The following is a 25,968-nucleotide window of genomic DNA, read 5'->3' as shown; positions in this document are numbered from 1 at the left end:
TAGACCTTTGCTAGTGCACATGCATTAAACAATATTTTTTTAAGCCCTCCCACTTCAAACCCAGTGCCAGCAGTGCAAAGCAACATATGGCACAAATCTGCAGTACAAAGCAATACAAGTCCGGTCACATGATCTCTCAAATTCCTCCTACTTCTCCTGCAGTTACAACATTAGTGTACAGCAGTTGATCGCATTATAAATGTAGCAGATACTGCACTGCATTCTTTAACGTGTGCCCACTGAGCAGCAACTGTGTTTGAAAAAAATACTGGCACAGTGAAAGAGGCTTTAGCATAGATCCCCCTTAGCATCCTACACAAGAAATGAAGAACTGTCAAGTGAGGGGAAAGGGGTGTGCTGCTGTTTGAAGTGCCTGCAGACCTACCCCAGCTGCGCTCCGTGTGGGTGTGTCAAAAAGCAGGACTGCACCTAATTATTTACACCACAACACCCTCCTTCCTCCCTACTGATGACCTTGAGCTAAGGCTGGTTCAGCAAGAAAAGCATTTAAGTGCAAGGGCACCTGCATACACACAGCATACTCTGCTACCAAGATTCAGTCTTGCAGAGATATAGGCACAAGTACATTTTCAGTGGGTTTATGTACTGTGCCAGCTGCGATATTCAATGCCTTTCAATTGCCAACTGAAAGAAGCCAATTTCAAGGCAATTTTAATTGCTATCTAGTCATCCGCTAACCCAAAGATTAATATAAATGGATTCTGATAGACAGCATTTTCCAAGAACCTGCTGACTTCATTGAACTCCCCTGGCCTGTATGCAAAAATTGTTCTGGATGTTAGCTTAGCAGGAAGCACCTATGATAGATTCAATTTGTTTCCATTAGAGGGGATCAATTAATCTTTATTATGAATAGTGAAAGTGCAGCTCTTGCTCATGGCTGGCTGGTTGGTGCTTCATTCTGTACACAAAGCGTCCTCAATTTGTGTTTCAAATATTCTCACGCAGACTAATGTATTTCAAACAGACACCCTAAAGTACCCTTCCCCAGCCGGGTGTCCTCCAGACATTTTGGACTACAACTTCCAGCATTCCAGCCAATTGGCCACGCTGGCTGGGGTGATGGGAATTGAAATCTAAAACTCCTGGGGGCATCAGGAAGGGAAAGGCTGCCTAAAGCACATGCATGCATACACAGAACATAAGGTAGTGGGGGATATCATGCAAAAAAAGGATATAAACAAGATAATAAAATAATTCAGAGCTACATCCATTTCAGTTATGGACACTTAAGAGTCAAGAGTTTGTCTTCATACTTTTATGTAAGTTTTCTTAAAAGGATCAACAATAAGTTCTTCAGACACACATTGCTTCCTCCCAGCTTCACAGTTTGAGCCACAGGTGTACATGCCAACAAACTAAGCACTAATTCAGCCATCAGTTCTTGCTCCCTCCCTTCCATGTTTGCAGAACTCAGAGCCTGACCCTGGAAAGGAAGAGGAACAATGGGTTGCAGTGCAGCAAGGTCAATCATAGAATAGTAGGGTTGGAAGGGGCCTACAAGACCATCAAGTCCAACCAATGCCCACTGATCTATAAATGTTTGAGGGAGAAGGCAGGCAAAGCCACATACAGTTTCAGATCTCCCATCTTCATTCACATCTCTCTGGATTAAAGAGAGGTAGTCCATCAACCACTCCTGAAGGAACTATGCTTACAGGCACCAAATTAAAACCGTGGGCACAATCCGGCAGGAGGTTCTTGCACAGATCACATTGATTTGAATAGGACTTGCACAGGTGAACACTAAAGCGGCGCTCCCATTCACTCCTTTGGGGCTTGCATACGAAAGCTTTCTGACTGATTGCTCCCCTAGTCTCCCATTCTTACCCACGTTGGTCTGCTCTTTAAAACGTGGTAACTGCCAGTGTGGTCCATGCAGAGTCACACTGACAGAAATAATATACAATAACTACATTCCAGTTAATTCACAAGAGGAAAAGCCTTTATTTCATTAGTCTTATTTGATTTATGTTCAGCTTTACCAACTCTCTCAAAGGAGGTAAATAGGCCATAAAACACATTGTTCTAACAACACACAAGCAAAAACAGGGGTCACCGGGAGCCAAAACTGTCATTGCCTGTCACTGTCACCTACACTAAGACCTGCATTCTAGGCTTACCCTAGCAGCACATCTCAAACACACCACACACATAGCCTGCAAATGGTGTTTCTACAAAGACTTACCATGACATGCATCTGACAGTGGTGCCTGCCAACCACTTAAAATAAGTTAGGCTTCGGAGTTGGTTGCAAATGAGACCGCCATTTATCTAATATAACCTCATAATTTATACGATTCAAAAGTGGCATCTCTCACCTGCACCAAAGCATACTAACAAGGATTGCCAGAGCATCTTCTCATGCCAGACTCCTATTGGGGGTTGGACTCGATGGCCTTGTAGGCCCCTTTCAACCCTACTATTCTATGATGATTCTATTACATTCTGGTTCTGTTGTTTATGACATCCTCCCAGCTACCAGAACAAGCAGGAGTCTCATTTTGCCCTGTAGCAGGCACAGGTGAAGAACAGACAATAGAACTGCAGAGGAATGGGCCAAGACAAATCATGGGACCATTCAGGCAGGAGGATTTTCTAGACTGCAATCCAGCAACCCTATAGCTAATCAGTTATCTAAAGCCTATCCCAATGCTTTTATCTCCATGGGAGAACAAATTCAAAAACATTACTGGGAATTTGGCAAGAAATTTACTGTTTGAACAGCCAAAGTGCTTACTTTCCTGCCATATTTAAAAAACTGTATCAAAAGTGTTTGCCTCTGAACTACTAAAAGAAGCTAACTCTGTCACATTTTGAAAAAATCTGATAAGACTCTCTCTCACACACACACAAACACACACACTCTTACTTATTGTTCTGGCCAGACAAGCCAACTAATAGCACAATCCTATGCATGTTCTACTCAGAAGTCCCATGAAGTTCAATAGCACTGACTTCAAGGTACGTATAGGATCGTAGCCTAAAATATTAAGGCGGAAAAGCTCATTTTAAAAACCTAGCCATTCAAGGATTTCCCATGTCATTTAGAAACAATATTACTTTAATTTGGCTGCAGCCCGTCATCAGGGTTTTATAGAGTTTTTTCTCAATGCCCTAGATCAGGGGTGGGCAGCTGGGGGGCCCTGGGGGTTATTTTGTGAAACACTGCCTTTTTATAAGAGGCTAATTTTTCACAAATTTATATATAGCCGTGGAATATTTTCCACCCCATACCACTGGTCCTCACTATCATTTATTTTGCCTCAGCAAAATCTGACCCCCAAAAGCACCTGGTCCCATCCAGTCAACTTTTGTGCCCCTGGACCATGACTTGCAATTTCTAACAGCAGATGACAATTAACTGACAGGGGAGGACATGATGAAAGAAGTTACCTTAAAAGAGAGAAATATGCTGCTAAAAGGCAGGAGAATATAACCACTCTGTATTATTTCAGACAGGTGGAGTAAGAAGCCTGCGCAGAATATGTTGGGTATAATCTTCCACGCTGAGTCAGTTCCACTGATACTAATGAGATGGCTCTATATAATATGGTGGTAATGATCAAGGCTTCAGCCAGTATCTACCCATCACAATCAAATGTACCTCTTTACAGCCCTACATTCACCAGGATTACTAGAGACTGCATATAAGGCTACAAGGTGCACATTTAAGCACATCAAAGTAAAAATACTATGGAGAAACAATCAGCCCAATAGGCCTTTATTGTCCTCATTCCTTCTAAATTAGCCATATAGGCTGGAATATAGAACGTCTGTGAAGTTATTGCCAGGTGATGATACGGGCGCCTGTGGTTTTTTAACTGTTCCATGCTCGCTAATCATCACTTGAAATTGTAGTTACTGATCAGCGAATGTTCTGTCCTAGTGAACTGGATCAGTGATCTATTTATCTTACTGTGTGATGTGTCTTGATACTGGCTCCAGGGTACTGGGCAGAGGACTTTTCCAGCCCAGAGATACTTTAAGCAGAGATGCCAGGAACGGAACCTTGCAGGACCTTAAACATGTACATTATGTGTTGTACAACTTAGCCACTGCCCCACCCAGAAATGAGCAAGTTGTTAGAAATAGGCTGAAGCTCACTCAACATTAATGGATAACATTATCTGAAAGCAGTCTGGAAGTACAGCTACAAGTCATTCAGTGATAACTTACCTACATATACCTCGCATGTGTGGATCAGCCATCATTCTGCTTCTCTCTGCTAAAGTCTGCTTTTTCCGATTTTTAATCACGCAAAGATAATGCAGTTAGAGGGTAGGGATAGAAATAGCTTTTTATTTTCGACTATCCACCATACTGAGCCATGCTAAGGGCATATGTATAGCATCATTTGAGGTTCCCCTTAACAACCCTCTGAACTTAGAAGGGATGGACAAAGGTGTTATCTAGAAGTGTTGAATGAAAGATGGGGCAGGGGAAGGAACACCCACATTCCAGAAATCACATGATATTTCTCAAGACTGGAGGAAAGCAGCATGATGTGGTAGCCTCATTTGCAAAGGATACCTGATCTGCCATACCAAGTGCTGGGGGATGTGGGGCGGGGGGAGAGGACATTTCATTATTTATAAAATGAGAAACTGGGCCCAATTAGTTAAGGCAAGTCACAAAAACATTTCCACTATTATACACCTCAAAATTCTACTACTCATGAAAAGTAACACCTGTTGAACCAACAATATGAAACTTGGTGTCTGATAAAAAAAATTCCACAGATACAGAAAGTTAAAGCCTGCTGAAAATTGACACCTTCTTTACTCCCATTTTTGGACATGCTTATCACAGTCTCCTCTGATCCAGTAAGAGTGAGAGCGATACTGCTGCTAATGACATGGGGTGTGATGCTTGTAGCTGTGTTTCCTGGCACTCCTGTGGCTGATGGTGCCAGTGACAAAAAATGTCAAAGCAAGATTTGAAAATAATCAGTTCCATAGATTTTTAAGAGGCACCTAGAAATGGAACATCATGGCAGTGTGAGGTTGGGGAATGTACTGATTTTGAGTACAACTGGGTTGCTTAATTATTTATGCTTCTGTGAATTTGTTAGGCACTGCTTCTTCCCCGCTAAAAGGTGCTCACAGGGCCTTACATAAGATATCAAGTTAGACAACTGAGCTCACGAACCTTAGCTCACGCATATTTTCTCTTGTGAAATAGGTGTTGGGAAGATGCAATTTAAAGCAAAGAAATGTGTACTAGAAGAGTGTGCTTAACCCTTCCGTTTATCCATTTATTTCCATTTACCTCTTCTTTTCAGTTGCAACACCATCCAGCCTGTTTTATCCCCACCAAGCACTTCAAGTTCCAAAGCAAGATGTCTTGCAGTTAGGGTTGTATGAGAAATTAGTTTTGGTTCATTTCTGAAAAAAATGTACCCAATTCACACGTCCCAGAACCGAGCATGGATTCAAACACAATCTGGGGTTGAAGTCCATGTATTTCCCAGCGTGTGATGTAATTCATGAAACAAAACAAAAAAGTGCTAAAACTCATACATTTGAAAAATGTGCATGCACAAATTGGACACAAACACAGCTTAAGCAGCAGGGTAAAAATGCACATATTTTAAAAGTGCACAGGATGGAAAAATATACATGAAAAATCACGACTTTTTGTGCAAAAAGGAAAAACAAAGCTTGCAATACAATATGGACATGAGTGGAAACTAGCTTTAAAGTGGAATTCAGAAAACCTTGACCAGCTCTCATTTTGTGGATCTGCCAAATCATGTGTACAGATGGAAATCTTGACAATGGAAGTGAATATTTTTCTCTCATTCATCATGTTGCAGTTCAATTCCAGAATAAGAAACCTGAACTCTCCTGTCATGCAGTCATACTCTAGTGCTACACAAAAACTTCTTCTGAACTGAGGCAGCATAAGGATAATGAAGGGTGCTAAAAGAGGCCCTCCTCCCACTGTTTAACCCATCCTGCCTATTGATCCAAGCAACAGCCAAGGATCAACTCACAGGAGGATTCCTCTAGCAATACAATAAGCCTCAGATGCTTCGTAAGGCAATACAGGAGCAGGACAATGACGTGCATCTTTGCTGGTCCCAGGCACTCCATCCTCCCCATCTGGATTAGGGCCTGAAAGACCAAGGAAAAGTGTGGATGCCTGGAGGGCTTTCCTGGCTTTGTGGAGCTTAAGCTAACATGAGATAGCTTTAACATGAACTTAAACTGGTAGGGATTTTTTTTTATCATTGAGCTGAGATAATAATGAACCAGTCTGCCATATAGAAAGAGCAGAATTCATTCAGCACTGGCTTCTCTGAAGCCAGATATTTTGCTTTTGGTATATCATGGGTTCAGTTTTGAAGGTATCATCTGTACTCAGTAATACTCTTGAGAATTTGCAGATGCCCTTGTTTCCCCCCGCCCCCCAGGAAAAAAAGAGAAAACGCTTTCCCAGAATCCCCTGGAGAATGTTCCACATCTGTTTCATAATGGGTCTTTTTATGTCTGGATCTGGCTGTCCTATATTGCGTTCACGCAGTCAGTGGGGGTTTTCTGTTTTAGTCTACTTTATCGCTTGATGGTTAATGGATTACAGAGTGCAGATTCACACTTGAGCTCTCTCCCTTTTATAACTCCTGACACAATGGATCAGAAAACTGCCACTTAATATAGCCATAATATTTGTCACAGCCATATCAAATGCCTCAGAGACTTCCATTGTAATAAAACACATGGAGTGCATGTATGTTTTGAATGTATATATGCTGGCAAGTAACCACTCTGTATTACATTTTCTCTAGATCTAGATCTCCAATATTGGAGTAGGAATTTTAATACCACTATTAGGAGTATTAGGAGAAGGGGACGGCAGAGGATGAGATGGCTAGATAGCATCACGGATGCAATGAATATGAACTTGAGCACGCTCCGGGAGAGAGCGCAGGACAGGAAGGCCTGGCGTGCTATGGTCCATGGGGTCACAAAGAGTCGGACACGACTGAACGACTGAACAACAACAACAAATACTACATTTCCTTTATCTTAAGACAGAAATAATTATCTCCTGAAAATAAATGTGTAAGTTTCTCCTGACTAATCCTGCTTTTTGATCCAGCCTTTGTCAAAACATTGTAGCTTCATGTTCAAGTGCTAAGCCCCATCCCTAGTAAAGTGGATGTGCTCCTCCAATTCTCTCCTATTACTATTTTCATGTGTCAGCTGTTCTACTTACAGCATGCTGTTCCTATTAAATTTTTCTCCCTTCCTCCTCCTTACTAGCCATCTTCATTTTTGAAGGCTTTTTTTTAAAGAGTGTGTAGCACAGACTGAAGTGAGCTGTATTTTTTTTTTTAGAAAAGGTAGCATCAGTACAACCTATTGCCTTTGGGGAGGCTAAGAGGACAAACTACAAATGGAAACACACAATTTAGAGATGAAAATCTGGTACAAAACAAATACTCAACTCAAAACACACACAGTAAGAGAGAGACAGATAGACAGACAGAGTCTTAAGCAGCAGATTTTGGCCAGAGCTGTTCTTTGAGACAAGTATAATCATTTTAGAATAGCCTTCCCCAGTCTGGTTTTATATTTTATATAATGTATTTTAATGGTTTTAAATTTTTGTGAACCGCCCACAGAGCTTCAGCTATGGGGCGGTATAGAAATATAATGAATGAATGAATGAATGAATAAATAAATAAATAAATAAATAAATAAATGATGCCCTCCAGATAGGTTGAACTTCAGGTCCCATCATTCCCAGCCAGCATGGCCACTGGTTATGCTAGCTAGGAATGGTGGGAGTTGCAGTCCAACACATCTGGCTGAAGGATGAAATAGTGCAATAAAAATATAGCAATCAGATTGGAGTGGTTGAACAATGAATGGGAATGACGGGAGTTGCACTCCCAACACATCTGGAGGCCACCAGGTTGGGGAAGGCTGTTTTAATATATGCAGTTCATCCAAGGCTGCCGTCACTGTGGGCAGAACATTCAACAGGCTAGAAAACTTTAACCAAAGGTTTTTGGACACTCCCAGCAGTTTCAAGTCTGCAGGTGAAGCCCTGTTCCAAACACCATCTGTCTAAAAAAAAAAAATCTTCATGTTTATATCCCACTTATCTTTTAAAAAGAACTAAGGCAGCCCTGTTCCAAATATAAAGCAAATATAAAGGAGGAAATAAAGCTACAACTGGCATCACCTTGTCCAAGTGCAAGTCTTAATATCTTCCATGAACCAAATGACTTTATTTGCATGCCAGTTCTTGTGGAGTTTACTTGTGGAATTATAATGTTGTTCAAGCTTGGCAAATATATTTTTTTATTTTATACCTTCAGAATAAAAATCCAAATACATAAAAACACTGATATGTGAACTGCTGCCGTTACAACACTGCAGCTGTCCAACAGGTCAGCAATTTGGCACCTCATATTGTGTTTATGATTTCATATCCTATTTTACCTCATTTTATTCTAAGCCTAGCTCTGCCTTATCATACCTCAGCCTACACCAGTCTGGCTCACTTTGGGTTCCTCATACGCAGTTGACTAAAACAAAACTAGTAGGGCTGCAATATTAGATTAATCTAACAGATTAAAAATGTGTGCCCCAAAAAACCAAGCAGCAGTTTTAATATTAATAGAAGTACTTAAAAAAAAAAAAAAACTTCAAGTCGCAAGTACCATCTTTTTTTCTTTTCTTTTTTTAAGGCATTCCCCCTCGTTCCTACAGGACGGAATGCCTACTCTACAATAATGCCCTGCTATGATATATGTAGCAGGAACCGCGGTGGCTTAGTGGTTAAGACGCTGAACTGCAGACTGGAAGGTCGGCAGCAGCAGTTCGAGACCCGAGTGTCGCGTGACCGAGTAAGCTCCCGTCTTCAGTCCCAGCTCCTGCCAACCTAGAAGTTCGAAAGCAAGAAATTGCAAGTAAATAGGTACCACTTTGGCGGAAAAGGTAACAGCGTTCCGTGCACCTCAGTCTTCAGTCATGCCGGCCACATGACCACAGAAGCGTCTTCGGACCACGCTGGCTCTTCGGCTTAGAAATGGAGATGAGCACCACCCCCTAGAGTCGGACACGACTGGTTGGGGACACCTTTACCTTTTTATGATATACGTGCATCTTCTAAAGCAAAGAAAATATGCTTCTTGTTTCAGATGAACTATTGGTCTTACCCACATGCACAGTTTCTTTAATCAGGTGACAGCACCAGGCCTTACAGTGAAGCTAGGTATTCTGGAGATTTCTGTAGCTGCCTCCAGAGGCAGGAGCTCTCCCATCTCTCCCACACACCGACACATTCTTCCCAATAACCTAGTAAATGTTTTTAAAAGTGACGTGGCACCACAGTAAGAGTTGCCCTACCCCTGCACTTCGTATATTTCTGTCCCACATTTCTTCCATCATGGAATTCAATATGGCGTACATGCAGCAGCGTAGCAGTAAATGCTGAAGTGCAAGCACTCGTCAGTACCGTCTCCACAACCACACCCCAAGGAGAGTCCAAAAACACAGGCAGCTGTGTTGATGCATATCAACAAACCAGTTCTACCCATTTTCATCTCTACCAGAAGCAGGTCTTTTGTCAAACTAACAGGTCTTAATTGACCATCCAAGACACAAAATACCTCGCGTTACAACAAGGAACAACATATAGTTGCTGGGAAAATTCGTTTCCCCCCAGCTACCCAACGACTGCAGTTAAGCTCAGAAGGAACAGGGAATTCCGAGAGAAAGGGGGGGGCAGATGATGTCAGCATTGCCGCTAAACAAAACGCTGTGTCTCTGCCAAGCCCTAGCTCCACTACACCACTGCATACATGGGGATCCCAGGCAGTCTCCCATCCAGGCACCAACCAGACCCAGACCTGCCTAGCTTCAGCTAGGTTGCTGTGATGTGTACACAATCTACATATCATCTGCTGTCAGCTTCTGTTGGGTCTGGTTCTTCAGCTTTTGACCCTTGGCTCCCACTTGGACTATGTTATCCACCTTCTACTCTACTTCAGTACTTTTCTGACTTCCTAGATTTAAATGTGGCTTACCTCCAGTCACTGCTGGTCCGGGCAACCCTGACCTCACTATCTCTAAATTAAACTTCTTCCCCAAGTTCTTAGCAGCTGATCTGGCAAAGTACCTTGCAATTTCAGCTGAAGACAATTCCTTTGTATTAGGTTATCATTAGTTTATAAATTTGCTTGAATCCAAAGTATATCATCTTGTTATGTTTATGCCGGAAGGTAAATGAATAAGCACAAAATATGCGCTTTCAAGAAGGAGCAATTAAAAGCTTCCCTATCCCGGTCTTCCTGTATTCTGTATTTGTTCACTCTCTGGAATTATGAACTACACTGTAATTTGGGTGCAGAGTTTTGTAACACCATGATCAAAAACCATTACACAAACAATCCTCCCCAAACTATATCTTTGATAATTTCCCTCATTAAATTTGGCTTTGTCTTCCAAAAACAAACACCAGCCTTGTAAGCACAGGGAAGAAAGCAATTAGCTATTTTATGCTTACAGTTGTAGAATTGCACAGAAGAGGATCTGATCATCTCATTTAATCTACCATTCTAAGGTTGGGCCCATTCTAATCTACATCTACCTACATCTACCCCCCAGCCCCCAGCCCAGCCCAGGAATCTCATATCATCCAGATTACCACCAAAAAGAAGAGTGTGGGCAAGCAAGGTGTCCTATGCCAGAGGTGCCTACACAGTTGAAAGAAACTGAATTGGTCTAGATTTTCCTATCACCAGGGGAATTGGCATTCTCATGGCAAGTTTCTCCAACTTCCAGCCATACTGTGAAGGCTCTTATCCGGAGAGCAAGCCTCGCATTATGCAGCAAGCTTCCCTGCTCTTTACCCACATCAGTGGCAGCCAGGAGTCAGGAAACGCACTGCAACCTTTTATAGGAATTCGTGCTTACCTAGTACAGATTAAAACATGCAATGAGCCCAAATGCAGCAATTTATTCTTGAGTAGGGTCACCATACAGGAATAATACGTTGATTTCTACATGTGCTTTCCATGTGGGAATTTTGTAACATGTGAAGCAGCCTTTGCTCACACGCAACAAGGTAAGAACCACTTATCTATTCACAACTGAACTGACAGTTGTTTGCTACTAAGGTACCTTTCCTGGGACTCCATCTCAAGTGACTTCAGAGGGTGGACTAGCAGTATCGGATGAAGACAAAGAATTCACCCAAGTATTTGGTTCTCTCGCACTATCTTTTTTATTACATGGTTACTAGAATCTCAGGTATAACTTCCTGCCATCCCTTACCTTCTCCTTCCTAAGGAACCTCTCATTTATTTTAACCTTAGCTTGCTTCCCCTGCCTTCCCAAAATCCTGTCATCTTGCCACCCCTGAAGGACATAGAGAAAGCTGCTAGCCTCTTCTCTCTTAAACCTATAGGAGAAATCAGTCCCCCCACCCACCACCTTGAGAGAGGAGAGAAGGGAGAAGAAAGTACTCCACACATTCCCTCTCCCATGGGAAAGGGAACTAACTTCAGAATCCCCAACTTTGGCTATCTGGTCAATTGCTGACACAATTAAAAGCACTGTCATTTACCTTTAAAGCCCCGAATGACTTGGGGCCTAGATACCTGAAGGATCCCCTCCACCAACATGAATCTGCCAATACGCTTAAATCATTTGAGACCTTCCTCTGGGCAGCTCCCACCATCTGAGGCAGGATGGGCAGTAATGGGAGAAAGAGAGCCTTCTTGGTGGTGGTGCCCCAGTTGTAGAATGCTTTCCCAAAAAGACTTGCTTAGTACCTACTCCAATATATTTTCAGTGCCATATAAAGACCTTTTTCTTATTTTCCCAGGCCTTATAACTTTGTTTTATGCTGCTTTCGTCTACCTTTTAAAAATTTCATTGTTGTTTTTCTCTGTTTGTACGTCACCCTGAAATAGTTTTTATTAATGGGTGGCATATACATTATTTAAAATAAATACAAACGTTTCTGCAAATGCTTGCATGTCGTTCTAAATTCAACCATGCCTCCACACCCCCACTGTACCAGCCACATACATGTATCTTGAGGTATAGGCCCAAAACAGGTCTCTGCATGATTACCCACCCTCCCCCGCCCCCCGAACTGCTACCCACCAAGAGACTGAGGGCCATAGGAATCAGAAGAGACATATGAAATTGGGGGGTGGGGGGACCCAACTCTCTACTGCCCTCCCCTCACCCTGAGCATGCAGCCTCTATCGTCCTTTGGTCCAGCGTGAATAGTTTACGTTTATCAGATAAAATGTAGCCTAGATCTTAAAAATATAAAATATATATTTTAAAAGCTATAAAAACACAGCATCACAAGCTAACAGCAAGTACAAGTGCCATAGGTGACAGATACCATTCCTAGATACTATCCCTCACATTTGCCCGAAATTTCTCCTGATCCACAAACAACTAAAAAATACAGGAGCCCCATTGCTCTTGACATTCTAAACACATACTAATCCTTAGGATATGGGGAAAGTATTAAATCATTTTAATGCAAATTAAATGTATAAAAGTCACATTATTATTTTTAGAGAAATGGACAGCTAAAATGATCCAGGGGCTGGAGCAGCTCCCCTATGAGGAGGAAAGGTTACAACATCTGGGACTGCTTAGCTTAGAGAAAAGGCAAGTGAGGAGAAACATGATAGAGCAGTGTGAAATTATGCATGGTGTGGAGAAAGTGGATAGGGAGACAGTTTTCTACCTCTCTCATAATATTAGAATCCAGAGTCTACCCATCTAACTGACTGGTGAGAGATTCAGGACAGATAAAAGGAAGTATTTCTTCATGCAGTGGTTAGCTAAACTATGGGATTTGCTACCACAACATGTATTGATGGCCACCAATTTGGATGGCTTTAAACAAGGATTAGACAAGTTCATGGAGGATAAGGCCATCAATGGCTAGTAGTCATGGCAGCTATATGCTACCTCCACTATCAGGCACAGTATGGCTATGTACACCAGTTGCCAGGGAACATGACCGGGAGGGAGTTGTTAAACTCATCTCCTACTTGTGGGTTTCTCACAGGCATCTGCTTGGCTACTGTATGAACAGAATGCTGGACTAGATGGACCCATAGTCTGATCCAACATGGCTCTTGTGTTCTTATGTAACTCAAGAATTAAAGAACATGTTAAAGACAAACACAAGCCAACTCTGTAAGGAAAGTGTTCCTCGTCAACCCAAAAACTGACCACATCAAGTGTAGTGAACCAACAGCTGCAGTATATCTTAATGTTTGGAGTGGAAAATAAAGGAATTAAGCCTTGAATGATAAAAAATGAATGAATGGCACAACAGTTCCCTTCTGGGGAAGGGGGAATTCTGTGAACCTTATTAAAACCCTGTTGATATATAGAGTAGTTTAGATGCTTCACCACAGAAGGCACAGAATGTGTATCTTCCCACGGCCCACTTAAAACAACTTGCTGCATGAACTGGAGCCCTCTCATATCGAGTCTTCCTACCCCACCAGCAAAACACCACCAATACAGACCATGGGTAGGAACCTCATACGAGGGCTCAATGTGTCCAGCAAGTTGCCTCCACATTTAGTCAACTTCTGACTCAATTCCTATGGTAATATCACTCTTAGTGCTCCCTTTTTAAATCAATCTTTTCTTCATCCACTGGGAGTGGCTATTTACTATCTCTCAAGTAAGGGAAGATGGAGAATTAACCAACCAACCCCTATTCAACATCAAACCACAATGGAGGGAGTGGGGAAAGAATATGAATCCTACAGTGATTGGGGTACATCGAGTTAGCTGGACCTAAACTAGTACTACTGCAAAGGAAGGCTCAGTGCCTTTTTTTAATTTCCTCACCCAAGGTTAGGCAACCTGGTGCCCTCCAGATGTCTTGGACCACAACTCCACCTGCCCCAGTCATCATAGCCAATAGTCAGGGATTATGGGAGCTGGAAGACTGAGACAGACCACCAGCAAATGGTGAGTGAGTGTGCACATCAACTATTTATGTCTACCATACAATAATATCAACATTGCCCAAATTATACACAAACAGAAAGTAATTGGCACAGTGTAGTATGGGTTGTGACAGTCACATCACTGTTCAAAGCCGGCTATGAAAAGACTGAAAACACAGAACACAAGAACCAGAGGCATGAGAACAAAAGTCAGCCCTCAATCCCCAAACCCACTTTTGCCGAGTCTTGAACTTGCTCCACTAATCCATTTAAAGCATCTGGGACACGATGGGGCAAAAACTCACCTTGAAGCTGACTCAAGCTATCTTAATTCTGCATCTTAAGGAGTTCCCTCATTTTATTTCAGTGGTGCAATTAGTGCTGGGTTTTCAAAGCGTGCTCTGCTAATGGGACATAAATCTGATCTCTCATTATTACATTTATCCATATTTACAGTGAAAGATGATGTGCCACAGAAGCAGAGTTCATATATCTGTTCCTGTTCTCAGACATGTAGCCTTTATATAAACACACAGAAAGAACATTGTAAGCCACTCAACTACCAGCTATAAAGGAAGCGCTGACTAAAGCACAACATTATGGCAATAGCAGCAGATTAGGAAGTTTCCTGTAGGAACTACTACAGGATATCCAAGAACAATTACAAGGGATAATATGAGATCTTTCATTTCAACAATAATCAGCCAAATCTTGCCTCTATTGAAGTTAATGGAAAAGCTTCCACTGATATCAAGGGCATCAAAGATTTCATCCTGTCTATTCTGGCAAGCAATATGGAACTGCTTCCACAGAGACTCAAAACATCTACAACACAGTCCACTGTAAAGCCAACTCTGCTGCCACAGAGTATTCATCACAAGGGCTCTGGAGTTCACTGCACGAAATTAGGCCACTTGGCTTAACCACACTTCTTCCATGTCTACACATGTCATATACTTCCAAGTGTATATACTGCAAGGTTCATGCACTCCCCTGAGAAGTTCTCTTTTCTGGACCCTGCAAGCATATCCATCCTTATTATGCATGTTTACACACAGGCGCGAAAAGCTGAACTACTTGGATAAAGAGTATACATATGGTTTTGCAAGGCTGAAGCTTTCCACTTAAACCAATACTGCGACATTAAGCCAGGACCATGAACAAGGATTGGATTATGCAGATGGTGCTCGGTGATAACTTTGCAACCAAACTCCCCCCTGCCCCAGAACCTCTTTTGCTCAGTCCATAACGTTGGCACTGCCCGCCATCAGCACAGAGCATATGCATGCAAAGCTAACCAGCTCACTGCTCCTTCAGCATTAGCCCATCAATAATCTGTAGATTAGGAAAACATAAATCGACATCGATACCTCATATCATATCAGTTCCATAGCAAACGGTACAATACATGGTGTCAAGTCAGCACCATATTTAGCTTTGTGCATCTAATGGACAGTAATTTTTCAACTGGGGGGGAGCAGGGGGAGGAAAAATATCCCTCCCCACCCCCAATGCTTGCTAAGACAACCCAAGAATGCAATATAGTTTGTGGGTTTTATGTTGTTCCAGAAGTGTTGTTTAATGGGGGGAAATGTGTTTATGGCAAAAATATCAAGCTGTATCCCAACCTATTAAAGCAGAGCTTTCACCCAAGGGTGTGTCATAGCCCATAGTGGGGGAAAGAGGAGGGCAAACACCCAGGCTTCCTCTCCTAAGGGTGAGAGCCTCCTGTGATAAACTATATTAGAGATTACTTGTCCTTATCCTCATTGATAAACCCTTCCCACTCCCCCGAGTTGTGTGACCTAAAAGCTAAGGAGGGCAAATAAGGGGAAAAAATCTGAGTATTTAGAATAAATAAAGGCTTAAGTATGTTTTCTCTCTGTGTCACACACACGTATTTATAGATAGGCTCTTTCGCCTAAATGCTATTTAACGTGGAGAAACAGCCCCACTTCAGGAAGCCTTCTACATATGGGAGCTATAAAATCCACGCCTACATACTCAATGTACGCTAAATGCAAATCTACCCCTATACGTATCTATTATATACAGATGGGTGCTCCCGCCTACACTGAAATGGGGCTTTAATCAAAGGAAGGCGCCGTTTGTCAAAAGGTTCATCGAGAAGGACATACCTCGGCGTCAAGAAGATAAAGTGGGGATCTTACTCTAAACCGATACTGCTTAAAAAAAGAAAGAAACACACACCCCACCATTCACACGACTGCAATGCAGCTTTTACAACCCCAACCGTGATTCCCCCACCACGCCACCCCGACCTCTCCATACAAGCAACAGCCGGGGGCTGGCTCCGATGATCCCAGTGTTTTCACAATAAGAGATCACAGATGCATAATAAGATTTATAACAATGAAGAGGCCGAAGGGGGGGAGGAGAAGGGGGGAGAGAGAAAGGAGGAGGTAGGAAGGGATGCGGGAGGGGAAGGAACCGGGCGAAAGTACAAAATCGGTACAGCGTTCACTCACCTTTTACTTGAGTTTCATATTCTGCTATGATCTCTTTGTCTTTCTTGAACTTTGTTTGAGATGACATCTTTGGAAATATCGGCCAAGATCCCAACGATCTTTATTTCTGTCTTCTCTTTCAGATCGGAAGAAAAATAAAAGAAAAAAGAAGCGGCCGAAAGTGGCCCCCCTCCCTTCCCGGCTTGGGTCTGCTCTATTCGATCACAGAGGGGCAGTTTGGGCGCTTGTATCCGTTTCACTCTGCAGCAGAGGAGACAGAAGAGCGTTTCCCTCGGCCAGAAGAAGACGCCCCGGCATTTGCTGTCTCGACCGGCAGCTGCAGAAAAGGAGAACCTGGTGTTGGATGAGGATGATCGAGAGATCTACTGCCCTTGTGCTAACAAGCAGAGTGAATGGAGGCGGAGAGCGGGGCGAGGAGGGTGTGTCACCTGCGCCCAAGTAGCCTTCAGGGAGCGGCGGTGTGCTGGAGAGGGGAGGTTCGTTTTGTTTTTGTTTAAAAAAAAAAAATTAAAAAAAGCCCAATAAATAAATGCGATAAATACAGCCAAGCGGGAAAGAATTAGGGAAAAAAGAAGAGAAAAACAACCAACCAACACGCGCGAGAGCTCCTCCTTCCTTAGCATGCAGGCAAGCCCAGGGCAAGGAGCAGCAGCACGGGAAGCTCTGTAATCCAGGAGAAGGTCAGGCTGCCGAAGGGGCTTGCATTTCGCATCCTCCTCCTCCTGCCCGACGCCACCCCTTCCAAGTAGGCTCGAGGCTCCGAACGCAGAGCGGGAGGGGGGAGGAGAGAGCCGCGAGAAGTTAGTTGGGCCGCCGCGCATACATCGGCTCGGCTCTGCGGCGCCCGCGCACGGAGCCGCCTTTGACTGCAGGCTTGAATTAATTCTCCCCCGCCCGTCACGCCGCGCACAGGCGAGGCCCCGCCTCCCGCATCTTGCAACAGCGGGCACGTTGTAGCCTACTGGACGTTTGAACTCTCTGCAAGGGGAAGAGGCGGAAGGCGGCGGCGGCGGCGCGCACGGGCGGACAGCGCGCGTCAGGGCGGAAGAGGGGGTCTCTCGCGCGCCTCTGGCCTCCGGTGGTCTGCGCGGGTCCTGGCGGCACAGCGCCTGGGCTCCTCGCCCTTCTTTGGAAACCGGACTTCCCGGCCAAAGGGAATGGGAGGCACGGGTAAAATAGAGCGAGAGGCAGATTTATGTATCTGTTGGCCTTGATCTCATTGTCGACGTGGTGTGTTGCTAGCACTGAACAGCGTTGCCAAGTTACCTGCTTTTGAAAGTTTGAGGGAGGAGGGCTAAATCCGGTGGAGGCTGTTGACTCCGCTTTCGGTGGGGCTGTGCATGCATTCTGGGTTTCAGTCAGAACCAGCCAGAAGTCTAAAGGGGCTATCCAAGGTGCTGGACCTGTTTGGGGGGATAGGGTTCAGCACCTTGGATAGCTCTGTTAGAGTTCTGGCTGGTTCTGATTGAAACCCAGAATGCATGCACAGCCCCACCGAAAGCAGAGCCTCCACAGCCTCCACTGGAGGAGGGCTAAATCCAAGTTTATGCTGTGCTGCACTTGTCTTGGGCTCTTGTAAGAGACCAATGTAGGTGATTTCTCCTGCAGTGTTATTATCAATGATCTACAGTGCAATTCTATGCACATTTACTCAAGTCCCTCTCAGTCCAATCATGCTTACTCCAGTCCTAAGTAAGGGCACATTGGGATTGCAGCCTTAGATCGCTTTTCTGTATTTTTCAACCTTTGCAGGCTTTGTTTTGTTGGCCCTTCACAGTAATGCAGCAAAAGGTGACATACACAATGCTGTGTATGTCTACTCAGAGGTACGCCCACTGAGTACAATGGGGCTTGGTTTTAGGTAAGTGTGAATAAGATTATAGAGCCTTACTTGCTATACCCATTTTATGTATTGGAAACTGAAGCTAAGAGATAATGAATCCCTGAAGGCCATGTAATTAATCAAAGGGAAAAGCAGTATTTGAAGCCAGGCTCAAGTGCAACCCTCTCTCCACTGCACTGGGACTACACTGGTTCTCAAGAATTGATCATCAGTGCAGCATTTGTGCAGCCTCATATGTGAATCCCACAATGTTTCATGAGAATTACTCCCAGTTAAATGTGCATAGGATTGGAGCCATGAAGCCCAGTACTCTGCAGTTAGGTGTAGCCTGTTGATTTCAAAGGATTTAGGTATCTCTAATTCTGCATAAGATCAGTCTTTTAACTAGAGATAATAAGTGCCCCCAAATCCTAATCTCATGGTATGGTAGTTTTAAAGCACAACCCAGGATGCCCTAATGCAAAGGTGGGGAACTTCAGTCTCTGGGGCCAAATGTGGCCCTCCTGGAGTCCTTATCCAGCCCTCTGGGGTTCCCCAGAAGACCATGTCCCCTTCTCCTATCCCCACCTCCTTTCCCCCCAATCATCGATCGTTTGGTGGGTTTCCAGCTTTTGTGCAGTTTTTCCCACATTCTAAAAGGTTGAAATGCCTCTACTAAGGCTTAGGTACTGGTTGTAAGAGCCTGAAGCTAGAATATGCTGGGATTTTTGGCCCCACTCCTTTGTCCTTAGCACTGCCTGCCGCTGGAACACAGCCCCTGAGAGCTTCTCCGAAATGGAATTTGGTCCTCAGGCTGAAAGAGGTGACCCACCCCTGACCTAATGGATGTACAGGTTATATCCCCTTCATGGATCACTGCCTTGTTGTGGCGAAGGGGCTTGCGTAACTCAGTGAAGCCATAAGCTATGCCGTGCAGGGCCACCCAAGATGGACAGGTCATGGCAGAGAGTTCTGACAAAATGTGGTCCACTGGTGAAGGAAATGGCAACCCACTCCAGTATTCTTGCCAAGAAAACCCCATGGAACGTATCACAAGGCTAAAAGATATTACGCTGGAAGATGAGCCCCTCAGGTCAGAACATGTCCAATATACTACTGGGGAAGAGCAGAGGGAATTTCCAAGTAGCGCCAGAAAGAGTGAAGCGGCTGGGCCAAAGCCGAAAGGACACTCAGCTGTGGATGTGTCTGGTGGTGAAAAGAAAGTCCGATGCTGTAAAGAACAATATTGTTTAGAACCTGGAATGTAAGGTCAATGAATCAAGGTAAGCTGGAGGTGGTCAAACATGAGATGGCAAGATTGAACATCGACATCTTGGGAATCAGCGAACTCAAATGGACAAGCATGGGCGAATTTAACTCAGGTGACCATCATATCTATTAATGTGGGCAAGAATCCCTTAGAAGAAATGGAGTAGCACTCATAGTCAACAAAAGGGTGGGAAAAGCAGTATTGGGGTACAATCTTAAAAACGATAGAATGATCTCAGTACGAATCCAAGGCAAACCATTCAACATCACAGTAATTCAAGTCTGTGCCCCGACCACTGATGCCGAAGAAGCTGAGGTTGATCGGTTCTATGAAGACCTACAACACCTTCTAGAACTAACACCAAAAAAAGATGTCCTCTTCATCATAGGGGATTGGAATGCTAAAGTAGGAAGTCAAGAAATCACCGGGATAACAGGCAAGCATGGCCTTGGTGTACAAAATGAAGCAGGACAAAGGCTAATAGAGTTTTGCCAAGAGAACACGCTGATCATAGCAAACACTCTTTTCCAACAGCACAAGAGGCGACTCTACACATGGACATCACCAGATGGTCAATATCGAAATCAGATTGATTATGTCCTTTGCAGTCAAAGATGGAGAAGCTCTATACAGTCAGTAAAAAAAAGACCTGGAGCTGACTGTGGCTCAGATCATGAGCTTCTTGTTGCAAAATTTCGGCTGAAATTGAAGAACGTAGGGAAAACCACTAAACTATTCAGGTATGAACTAAATCATATCCCTTATGAATATACAGTGGAGGTGAGGAATAGATTTAAGGGATTAGACCTGATAGACAGAGTGCCTGAGGAACTATGGATGGAGGTCCGTAACATTGTTCAGGAGGCAGCAACTCAATCCATCCCAAAGAAAAAGCAATGCAAGAAAGCCAAGTGACTGTCTGATGAGGCTTTACAAGTAGCTGAGGAAAGAAGGGAAGCGAAAAGCAAGGGAGAAAGGGGAAGATATCTCCAACTGAATGCAGAGTTCCAGAGAATAGCAAGGAGAGACAAGAAGGCCTTCTTAAATGAACAATGCAACGAAATTGAGGAAAATAACAGAATGGGAAAGACTAGAGATCTCTTCAAGAAAATCGGAGATCTCAAGGGAACGTTTTGTGCAAAGACAGGCATGATCAAGGACAAAGAAGGCAGGGACCTAACAGAAGCAGATAGCTACTGAGTAAGGTAACCAAATGCCTACAAGAAAGATGGTGAAAGAGATGGTGCTCACAATCTGGAGTTATGTACTCTGTGTCTGTATATGTCTGTGGCATCCTAACATATAAAAACTGTGGGAAGTGACCTTGTAACAACTATTAGTTGGTAGTAATCCCCCCTTTTGCAGAGACATTGTTCCTCATTGGATGACACTTAGTGAACATCACTCCAGCTTTTTCAGGAAGTGTTCAGAAAAATACTTGTCTGTTTTCTGAAAGTCCTCTTCTAGCTTGTAATGTTGATGTATCCACACTGATGGTACTATGTGCATGCATCTTATATTGCTCCCCTGGAATTGTAGTTCTCAGCACAGGTCATGACAGAGGGATGCTTGGAAATTCAAGCAGCCCCACCAAAACAACCCATCAAAAATCCTATCCAGGAATTAAAGAAAAAAATTGAGAGACCTGACCCAAATGACAACATACTAAACAAAAGGCTGCTTAGCTGACTGATTTAAATAACTTTGTACTTTTACAATGGAGTTGACTTTGTAGTTCACATAGTTTCACAGCAATCAAAGAGAGCTTTAGTGAGAGCAATGGGTTTGTCATGAAAGAACTTTTGAGCACATGCCTACAATACAGCTGGCTTTGTAGTTTGCATAGTTTCACAGTTTCAGTGGGAGCAAGAGAGGAAAGAGTTTCAGTGAGAGCAAGGAGCTTAACATTCATGACGTTTGGGGCATGAACCTTAGATAGCAGCTGGCTTTGGGCATCTGGGGTGATGAATGCTGTCTGCACGTGCACAGACTGTCACAAAATATTGTTTTGTGTCCGAGATGGAACGGAACTTGGGTAACACTTGATACATAACACAGGTAAGCATTATGAGCCAAACAAATTCATATTCCAAACCAAATAATTACAATTTTGGCAAGAACACGGCTTCATATGTACAGGCTCAACGTTTGGTTTTTGGTATCTCCAGTTAAAGGAGAGTGTGTAATGGGCTTCAGAAATATCTGTGGGTTGGATCTAGAGTAAATTCCTTGAACTTAATTCCCAATGAAATCTGTGGGGCTGAAATTAAGTCATGATTAATTTGCCCCATTGATTTCAGTGGGAATGAAGTTGAACTACGCCTCTACCAAACCCATTGCTGAAGATCCTGTAGAGCTGGATTCAAGAACTGCTGTCAGAGTTCATAGTTGGTCTGAATGGATCACAGACTTCACTCATTACTGCTAAAGGAATTCCTTATGTATTCTTACTCACATAAAATGTAGAATGTGGTTGGTGATAACTCACCATGTCCCACAACAACTTTGTGATATCAGCAGGTCTTTATGTCATTTATGAGGAAATAGAAATAATGTGCTCAAGCTCATGATGGCTAATGAAACTATAGCATGTATCTCAGATAAATACTATTTTATAGGGCTGAGAAGCACATGGGCCAGATTGGTGCAGACTTTTCTGCTTGGCTCAGCCAAACACATGATAATGACAGCAGACGAATCACAGTCTGGATAGGGGCAGGATCTCAGTATCAGAAGGTTATTTTGTCCCCTGATATGGCAAAAATTACTTGTGCCATATCCATGTTGCAGATAACAATTCTAGAAAGGGAGACAACAGCAGATTCTGACAGCTAAGGTAGTGCTGGAAGGAAGGCACTTGAGGTAAAATGAATAAATTGGGCCGGGCCAGACCAGACTATAGGAGTATACAGGTCAGGTTAGAAATGTGTGAAATACCTGGCACATTGTATGCTAGGGTTTATTCCTTCAGCACTGTGTTTTCAAGATGCTAGTATCCATGGTTTCCAGTAGCTGCAATAGACATGGTTCTCTCCTTCCCTAAATTTGCATCAGTGCAACTTTTTCAGTAGAAGTAGTCCTTCTACTCCGAGGTATAGTAGCGAAATTCAGAATAGTAACGATATTGCAAAGCACTATAGTAACAGCAGGAAGGACGTTGATCTTTGACGAAGGCTAAGCATTTAACAATTTTTTTTTGCCAAATCCTTCATCAGATCTCAAGGATGAGGCTTTGCACTACAAAGTTTAATCCCTGACATCTCCAGTTTAAAAGATCTCAAATGGGAGAGCCAGAGCAGGCCTTTTCCCAGAGGCTCTAGAGAGTAGCTGCCAGTCCAGGTAGACAATGCTGGATTAAATAGATCATTCGTCTTACTCCACGGAAGGGATCTCCTTATATCCTCTCCACCCACAACAAGACATTTCTATGTCAAGGCTGGCTGAAGGCTTCCACTGTAACACTGGCTAAAGCAAATAACAGAAGATTAAGAGTACTCAAAAACACCTATCACCATCATTAAAGCCTTTTCTTTTCCATTATTTTTGGTGAGAATCACCATAAGATTTATGGTGGATTCCCACTCCCACCATAAGATTGTTAGGACAATCAGGCTGTGGGTGCTCCAACTCTGTTTTAGCCTTTTTGGCACAGCGCTGTCTGGATTCAAAGGCATTAAGTTTGATATTCAGTAAGAGCCCTGCTGGGTCAGACCACAGGTCCAGCTGTTCGAAGACCCTATTTGTCACAGTCTAGGCTGCAATTCTGTACACACTTACATGGGAGTAAACCCCATTAGACTAAATGGGGCTTACTTCTCAGTAGACATGTATAGTACTGCACTTTGTCATCTTTTTTTCTAAATTAGTAAGCCGCAAACATTTTACCCTTTCCTTATAGGGAAGGTGTTTCAACCTCTTAATCATTTTGATTGCAGCTCTACGATATCCTTTTTGAAATGGGACGACCAGAACTGTACAGCATATTTCAAATGTGTCTACGCCATAAATTATATAAAGGTGTTATGATATTGGTTTTATTTTCAGTCCTTTTCCTAATGATCCAACAGGAATTTGCCTTTTTCATTACCACCGTACACTGAGTTGGTGTTTGAGTTATTCACCCTGAGGTATCTTTCTTGATTAGTCACCACCAGTTCAGATTTCATTAGTATATATCTGAAGTTGTGTAAACATGTAAAGGATTTTACACTTTATACATTAAGGTTGAAATCCTACACCCATTTACATGGGACCAAACCCACAGAATCCAGTGGGACTTACTTCTGAGTAGACTTGTGTAAGATTGTGTGGTAAACCTCATTTGCCATCTTGTTGCCCATTCACCCAGTCTGGAGAGATTCTTTGGAGCTCTTTGCAGTCCACTTGGGTTTTCACCATCCTGAATAAAATGGTGTCATTTGCAAACTGGCCATTCACTGCTTATGCCTGACACCAGATCATTTATGAACATTAAATAGCACCAGTCCGCGGTTAATGGAAGGGAAGCCGGGTAAACAAATAGCAGAGAAATCATGTTTGCTAGTACTACTTTAAAAAACAACAGTGAATATGTGCCATTCAGCACTGGCAATGGCAAATGAATGCTTTTCAAACATTCAGGGAATGGTGACATGCTTATTTATTTTCAATATTTCTTTCCCTCCTTCCTATACAAAGAATATTCAAGGCAGCAAACAACCTGATAGAAATTAAAGCAATATTGCAATGTTACAAAAATCCACAAAATAACACAAAAAGGGTAAAGAAAATTTATGTCAGTATAAAAACAGAAGTAGTCAGGAAAATTATTTTAAAAAGCTATTTCCATTGAAAGAGATATTATGTCTTTGCTGCTCAAATGAGCAGTGATGGGACCAGGCAGACATCCTTTGGTAGGGCATTCCACTGTCTTGGTTCCACTGCAGAAAAGGTCCTGTCCCCATGTTTCAGGCAGCAGAGGAGCATGGAGCAGGGCCTCACTGGACAATCTCATGGATTGTCAGATCTCACAAGTTGGCAAATTCATATGGATGGCAGCAATTCTTCAGCAAGGGGGTAGTCCTATTCATCTTCAACTTTAAAGGGGTACAGCAGAGGGTCCTCAACTCTAAATAAATAAAGTAGATATTAAAACATGACTTTTTAAAAGTTAACAAAAATACACTGAAGGGGGGGGGGGCTCTATCACGCATCACAAGTGAAAGGACAGGCATTGTCCAGTGGGTGTTAATCATTCAAACAACCCAGTCCGTGCAATGCTCACAACTAAAAGCAACATGTTAACTGGGAAGAAATAGCATTTTACTAGTGACAAAGAGCTACTCTGTTACAATAATGTTGTTTTTGAGATGGGGAGGGAATAGGACCATGTGTGTTGCAGGACTTGTTATGTGCTGAACTCCACAGCTTTCTACCATTGCCCTAGGTCTCAGGGCCACTCTACGCTATACAATCCATTCCACAGGGTCCAGTTAATGTAGAAGTGAGAGTGCTTAGCCAAAGTCTCAGGCCATTCATCATGAGAAAGGCTACAAGAGTGGAGTTGCTGAAACTGAATAGCAAAACGTACGATGGTTTTCCATAGCCAGAAATCACACCTCTAGTAGTTTTCCACAGGTGGGATTTTTAATGACCACATCTCTTTCTTCTCCATCCAAGATCAAAAGGCAACAACATTTGCATGCTGAATGACGGGATTCCAACACATTCTGCATCTTGCTTTCATTTCCCATTTCATGCCACCAGACCAAACTACATGTTAAAAGCAAACATCTGTATTTAAATGCAGACAGCTGCTTCTTGCAACAAAAAGCAGATTTGTGAGGGGACAATTTTCAGTGGGGAAGGTGTGTTTAACCCTTTCCCCCCACCTGACACTTTTCCACTGCAACTACTACCTCCTTCCCCACCCCCTGCTGGTTTTCCCCAACACAGTTACAGTCATGAGGGCTTGGGGGCTAGTCCAAGAATCCAGAATGACAGCCAAGATACATCAGCATTATCATGACCGCAATGTACATGTTTTACATAACATAAGTAAAACCAGAGGTTTCTGCCCTAAGGTGCTTGCAGTCTATATTTTGGCAATGGGGAAGGCAGCAAAAAGAAAGGTGAGGTATGGAGAAAAGGGAGACCAGGGTGAACAAGGAACAGATGTGAGCTGATGCAGTTACACATACTCAAGTTTCATTTCAGTTGGGGATGAGAGCTAAGGTGTTAAGTCAAAGGCTTAAGCCTTCTAAAACTAATCCAACACAAGAAAGTTTTCAACAATCACTTGCCAGCTCTTCTGGAATAATCCTTGACCCAATGCCATGTTTTAAAAAAACCCAACCATGCCACCTCTGTCTCTCTGATGTGGGCATGTAAGATCCGTGTGTCCAATTTCTTGCTCTACAACCAT

The 25,968-nt window shown here is 43.1% G+C and overlaps 1 protein-coding gene across 2 annotated transcripts in view; it reads right to left on the bottom strand.

The window, feature by feature from the left end:
- The window catches only part of SRGAP3 (SLIT-ROBO Rho GTPase activating protein 3), a 298,364-nt gene extending 281,021 nt beyond the window's left edge, over positions 1-17,343 (bottom strand). For both annotated transcript variants that reach the window (XM_084840267.1, XM_084840268.1), the window contains exon 1: positions 16,474-17,343. In XM_084840267.1, the coding sequence (XP_084696393.1) occupies positions 16,474-16,540 (67 nt within the window). In that variant the 5' untranslated portion in view covers positions 16,541-17,343. The remainder of the gene's footprint in view (positions 1-16,473) is intronic.
- Between the last annotated feature and the right edge of the window lie 8,625 nt (positions 17,344-25,968).

Source organism: Heloderma suspectum, chromosome 2 (assembly GCF_057233095.1).
Source record: "Heloderma suspectum isolate Gila_16-S chromosome 2, 16-S_ref, whole genome shotgun sequence".
Classification (NCBI taxonomy): Eukaryota; Metazoa; Chordata; class Lepidosauria; order Squamata; family Helodermatidae; genus Heloderma; species Heloderma suspectum.
This window is presented reverse-complemented; position numbering and strand designations above follow the sequence as displayed.